The 6,322-nt window shown below is 52.7% G+C and overlaps 1 protein-coding gene across 1 annotated transcript; it reads right to left on the bottom strand.

The window, feature by feature from the left end:
- Positions 1–3,566: 3,566 nt before the first annotated feature.
- CITED4 (Cbp/p300 interacting transactivator with Glu/Asp rich carboxy-terminal domain 4) lies at positions 3,567–4,921 on the bottom strand. The gene has a single exon (XM_036351251.1). The coding sequence runs from the start codon at positions 4,640–4,642 to the stop codon at positions 4,091–4,093; it is 552 nt and encodes a 183-aa protein (XP_036207144.1). The 5' UTR covers positions 4,643–4,921; the 3' UTR covers positions 3,567–4,090.
- Between the last annotated feature and the right edge of the window lie 1,401 nt (positions 4,922–6,322).

The raw sequence follows: 6,322 nt of genomic DNA, 5'->3' as shown, positions 1-6,322 counted from the left end.
GTAGGACTCAACAAATTCTGACTTAGTACTGAAATGAGCAGTAATCCTCACCCAGCATTTCTAACAGCAGGGCATAGCATTAGGCAAGAATGGATTAAGAAATTCAAGAGGATTACTTAATAATCAGCTAAATGATCTAAGTAGCCTGGGAAAAGTCTAGGACCAGACTGTTCATGTAATTTGTTCAACCAATGATTGTTGAACACTGAGCTGAGCTGGAATGGTGATGGTGATGATGACGGTGGTGGTGGTGATGGTGATGATTATAGCAGCTGCTCTCAATTATTAAGAATCTACCATGTACCAGGTACTTTATAGAGAATCTTATTATATCAACCTATAAGGTTGATATTCCCTAGAAAGCATTTATTTTTTCTAATAGGGAGGTGCTAGTTAGGACAAGGGGGAGGCAAACAAGGCAGCCACAGCACAAGTTTAAGGAGGCACTTGTTATGACTCTAATGAGACCTGCCTTACCCTAGTCCAGTGATGGCGAACCTATGACACGCGTGTCAGAGGTGACACGCGATCTCATTTTTTTGGTTGGATTTTCTTTGTTAAATGGCATTTAAATATATAAAATAAATATCAAAAATATAAGTCTTTGTTTTACTGTGGTTGCCAATATAAAAAAATTTCTATATGTGACACGGCACCAGAGTTAAGTTAGGGTTTTTCAAAATGCTGACACGCCGAGCTCAAAAGGTTCGCCATCACTGCCCTAGTCCCTAGCCCTTGCTTGTGCTGGACACTACGATGTGCCTCCCAGGCCCAAAGACCCAGCCAAGGTATGAGAGTGAGATCAACAGGACTGAGGGAGGCAGGCTGCTTTAAGGAGGTGGCCCCAGGGAAGAGGTGAGAACTACCTGTTGAATCCACAGGAAGCTGGTGTGAGTACAGGCATGCCCCGATTTATGACACTTTGCTTTCTTGCATTTCATAGATGTTACATTTTTTACAAATGGAAGGCAAGCAAAACGATTACGACTCCCTTTATTGCAGTGATCTACTGGACCTGCAGTATGCCTGTACAGTAGGAGAACCAAGGCTCAGAGGTAAGTTGACTTGCTTGAGGTCAGGCAGCTAGTACGAGCTGCTTCTGGAGCTGGACCCTGAGGCTGCCAGAATATAAGCCTCTACATCAAGCACGTCCAACTCAAAGGCTAACTAACACGGGCCAAATAGACAAGGTTTAAGTTTATGTGGGCCACAAAAACACAAAAACTTCCATTTTCAAAGAAACATAGGTTTATTTCGATAGAAACGTGCTGAATACGAAGGGCTGAAATAAATGAGTAATCGTTAACATAAAATAATAGAACATTTTAATAAAAATTAATATTTTTCTTAAACATTAACTTACCAGACACTGAATAACTGCACAAATTGATAAGCGTAACGCAAATAAACCAATTTTTCTTGTTCTCCGAAAGCGAAATATTTCCTGTTGCGCACACCAAACAAGTCAGTCCAAGACTAATGACGTGGCAACTGGCTGCTAAAATATTCACTGCTAGTGTTATGGAGAGGAATGGCTGCGTGTAAGGCGCATAAGAGCAACGAATGCAACATGATTATAGTAATCAGTCATGAGCAAACAAACGTTGTAGTTCGTTATTAATAATTATGTATAACAGGATATTGCAAAAATCAAGTTACAAAATTTTTATTAAAGCATTTCTTACATACCGTTATATTGGTTGGGCAACAAAAATATTCGTTGTGGGCTGCAAGTTTGACATGATTGCTCTACATTCTGGCAGAGTCACTTCATCCTTCCCTCCAGCTGGGAGGGTCAGAACCCTCCATAGGTCAGGGATTTGGGGATCCAGGTGGTGGGCTGCTCCAGCCTTACCTTCTCCTCTTCCACGTGTCTGCTGTCCAACTTGTCAGCCGCCCTTTTGGGAGGGGAAGGAGGTGGGAAGTCACTCAGCAGCTAGACTCCCTCTTCTACCTCCCCTCTGAACTCTAGAAAGAGGCAGATGTTGGGTTTTCATTGGAATCCCTTCCATATGGAGAGGACTTGTTCTACTCAGGCTCAAGTCAAGAGGAGAGAACACAGTTTATCAATTGCTTATCAGCCCATCCGAAAATCTGCTGCTCACTTATTGTGAGGCTTAATGCCTTGTGAAATAGCAGGTGAGGGATATTAGCCCCATTTCACTAGTGGAGAAACTGAGGCCCAGAGAGAAGAGAATCAGAACAGTGTCTAGACCAGGGCTAGATCCCGCCCCCCACCCCCACCCCCACTGCAATCCAGCCCTCCAGCTTCCGTCTGGGGTCCTGGGCAAACACTGGCCTTTGTCAGCCCAGAGCTCAGGCCAGTCCCTTTCCAGAGGCTTCTCAACCCTTCCCCCCATCCTGTCCCAGAAAGCCCCATTATCTTAGGGGAGACCTTTATTCATTTGCCAAACACTCCTGTCACCCATACCTGAACTGCTGGCTCCAGAGCTGGCGCTGGCTGGCCTCCTTCCTGCCTCAGTCTCTCTTCCAGCCTTTTTTCCTACATGTTGGAAACACCTCAGGATCTTTCCAGAGTCAACAGCAGAGGGTGGCCAGGAGCTCACAATGGTGATCAGGACTGAGGCCAAATCCTGCCAGGCCTGAGCAAGCTCCATGTCCCTCATCTGTTGTTTGGGACTGTGCCTACATCACAATGTTGCTGCAAAGCCATTAGACCTTTTTGCTTCTAGACATGCCTCCTCTGTACATGCCCTGTACTCGCATACCTCCCTGCCTTAGAACGGGCTCTTCCCTTGCATGTCACCTCCTCCAAGTCCTCAAGATGTACTCATCCCTCTGTTCACCATATCAAATGTCACCACCTCCCTAAAGCTTGAACTGACCCCATGCCCAACCAGCTGAGACCATTCCCTCCTTTGAGTTTCCCTGCTGGAATGTCCTGTTTTCTAGTCCTTATCACACTCTTGTACCAACATGAGTTGATGTCTAGACCTATCATCTCCTAGTCCTACCTGAACTGTGACCCCATAAGGGCATGTAACAGTTGGCCCAGGGACTGGAATAAAGGTAGCACCAACTTGGAGAATAACCATCACTATCATTTATTGAGGTCTGCCTAAGTGTCAGGCATGCGCTGAAGGTCTCACATTGCATTTGATCCTCATAACCACCTGAGACTGGGGCCATCTCTCCCTGAGGACAAAGCCTCAGAAATCTAAATGTATGGACAAGAGAGCACCATGGCTCAAAGCCAGGGTTTTCTGAATCCTCATGTCCCATCCACCTCCCCTCTAACCTTCTGTGCTGTCTTCTTCCAGCAACAGGTGGGGGCAGCACCACCAAGCTCCCCCTCCCAGGAGCTGGGAAATCCAACATGGGTGCCCGTGGCTTACCCTGCCATCTGGCGGTGTCAGCGTCTGCCTTCCAGATTATGACATAACAATTGCACAACTCAGATATTTTGAAAGAAACTGTCAATTTCCTCTCCTGGGCACTGCCAGGGGTTGTGGCCTCCATCCCACCCCAAGTCCCTAACAGCCTCAGGACTCTAGAAGCCAAATATAGTCAAGGGTTGGACTGATAAGGAAATGAAAATGCAAGACTGTAAAGTGACCCAGTTTTATTTTGTTTTTTGGAGGCCAGATGGGGCATCGCTCCACTCTGCAGGGGCTGTATGTACAATCTTCCCCTCCCCAAGGCGGGAGGCCCATAGACCTCAGGGCCCAGGCAGCGGGAGTAGAGGTCCCAGTAAATGCGCAGCTCCAGGGACCCAGTGACCCAAAGGAGAGAGGGGGAACCAGGCAGAGGCCTGGAATGGCTCAGATTGGGGGAGAGAGGGGGGACAGTCGAGAGGAGAGGACACAGAATCCAAGAACATGGAGTCCGAAGGGGATCCAGTGCCCTTTTTACCGATGAGGCTCCTGGTCAGAGAAGCGATGCCAAACTCTCATCCAGCAGGAGGCAGGGCGGGAGTGGCGCCAGGTGTCCCAGCCGGCGTTAACTCCGTGCACTGGCCCGCTGCCTCCACCCTCACGGAGGGTGCGTGCGAGCCCAGACGCTGGGTGAGCAGTCTGGCGGGCAGGCTCCCTTCTCCTCTCGGGCGCACCAAGGAAGCGGTGGGCCGCGCTCAGCAGCTCACAGAGCCGGCGGGCGGCCCAGACCCCAAGTCCGAGAAGCAGTCGAACTCGCTCTGGCCCAGGAAGAGCTCGGGCAGCTCGCGCACGCGGTGCAATCCGAGTTCGAGCTCCAGCGACGTCAGCGCCTCCTCGTCGATGAGTTCGGCGTCCATGCCGCCCAGGGCGTGCACGGGCGGCGGCGGGGCCGGGGATCCCGGCGCCGGCTGCAGGCCCGGGGGACATCCCGGAGCGCCGGAGGGCGCGGTCGCGCGGCCGGGGTACATCGTCGTCACGGGCTGCAGGTGCGCGCTGCCGGCGGCCGCTGGCGGCCCAGCCGCAAAGGGCTGAAAGGCAGGCGGCGGCCCGAAAGCCCCGTACGGCAGGGCCCCCGGTTGGGGCGGCGGCGGGCCCAACGGAGCCCCCCGTGGCCGCAACCCGCTGTCCAAGCCCGCGCCCGCATACGGCTGCAGCGTCCGGAGCGCCTGGGGGCCGTGGGCGGGCACGGCGGGCGGCGGTCGCTGCACCAGGCGGTAACCTTCGGCGAGCATCAGGTGGTCGGTCATGACGGCGGGCTGGCTGCCTGCGGCGACGACGGGCGGACGGTCAGCGCAGGCGGCCGCCGGACCCGGCCAGCTGTTCTATTGCAACAAGAAATCCGGGTCCCTTGCTCTCCCCGCAACCCAGCCGGACAAAAGAAAACAGAACCGGACCACTGCTCTGCCTCTGCCCGGACGCACGAACTCAGAGCTCCCGTGCGCCCGTGGCCGCAACTCGCGGCGGCGAGGAGAACGCACCGCCCAGGGGTTCACGTTCAGAGACCTCTGCGCCGCGCCGGGTCCTCCGCGCCTTATATCCAGAGGCGGGGCTGCCGCGCTCCCGCGCGCTCATTGGCTGGATGAGGCGCGCCAGGGAAGACCGCGCCACCCCTCCGGGCGGTCTCAGCACCGCCCCCGTCGGAGCTCCGCCCTTTGGACCCCCAGCCGCGCTGCAGGCCAGAAGTGCTGCTCTGTGCTGGGTGTTCAGCACCTTTCGAGGGTCTTGGCCTGAATGTCCCAGGCTCAGCCTCGGTACTAGCTGGGCCCAAGCTGACCGGACCAGAGGTGTGGGCTCCCAGCTGCAGGATCACAAACCCAATCTCCTGATTTTTCAGGTGGAAGCCCAGGCTCAGTAGCAGAAGGGGTTTCCTTGGGAATACATAGCAGAGCCTTGACAGAAGTGACACCTGAACCCAGGCCTGGTGATTGCCATCACGGCTACCTTAGCAGTGCAGGGTCCTGCGGAAGGTCAGCTGCCTTCCCCATAACCCCAGGGAGCCAGTTGCCCCTTCTCTGGCTCTCACTGTCTGTGGAAGCATGTACTGAGTTGTTATTAAAGTAATTTATGGGCATGTCTCCTTGAAGGACTAGTTCATCTTCGTGACCTCAGCACTTGGCCCAGAGCCTGGCCCAGAGCAGGCTTTTGTAAAAGTTGCGTGAATAAACAAAACGATGGAATGAATTGCAGCTCATTCTCCTGAACTTCAGTCTCTTCATCTGTAAAATGGGGACGACAGCGGCTCCAGCCCCACTGGGCTGTTGGAGGGTTCAATGAGGCCATGTATGTGCAGTGCCCAGCACAGTGCCTAATACATAGCATCTCAAATGAATGAAAAGCCGGGTGTAGTTCTGTCCCTGGAGATCTGAGAGGGGGATGTTGCACCTTTCCTACATAATATAATAATAACTGAAATGTTTAGAGTGCTTTATATTCTACAAGCTTCTTGCTGGGAGCAGGGCATGGATTATCAACCCCATTTTGCAGATAAGGAGACGGAGTTAGCACGTGAATGCCTGTGTTCTTAAAGCAGCTGGAGTCTCTCCCAGTGAGTGGCCAGGAGACAGCCTCCCTGAACCTTGCTCTCCAGTTTGCCACTCTACCCCTCCCTCAGTTGCTCCCCTTCCCTGGTAGTGGCCTTGGACTTCCTGGAACTTGGGTTTATCCAGTTGGTGCAGCGGGGAGAGCCCTAGAGTGAGAGTCCAGAGGCCCTAGTTCTAATCATATCTCCACCACCTGCAGACAGTATGACCTTTGTGTGTTGGGAGGAGGGTGTCATGTGGTTCCCAGGGCCTCAGCTTTCTGTTTAGGGAAAGGGAGATTGCAATCCCTGCCTTGTCACCCCGAGACTTTGTGAGAAGGTCACAAGTGACTATAGGTGTGATCACATTTTTTGCGAAGTGTAAAAGTTGCAAACCAGGATTGATTGT

This window comes from Myotis myotis, unplaced genomic scaffold (assembly GCF_014108235.1).
Source record: "Myotis myotis isolate mMyoMyo1 unplaced genomic scaffold, mMyoMyo1.p scaffold_m19_p_2, whole genome shotgun sequence".
NCBI classification, from domain to species: domain Eukaryota; kingdom Metazoa; phylum Chordata; class Mammalia; order Chiroptera; family Vespertilionidae; genus Myotis; species Myotis myotis.
Note: the sequence above shows the minus strand (reverse complement) of the source record. Positions and strands in the feature narration are given on the sequence as shown.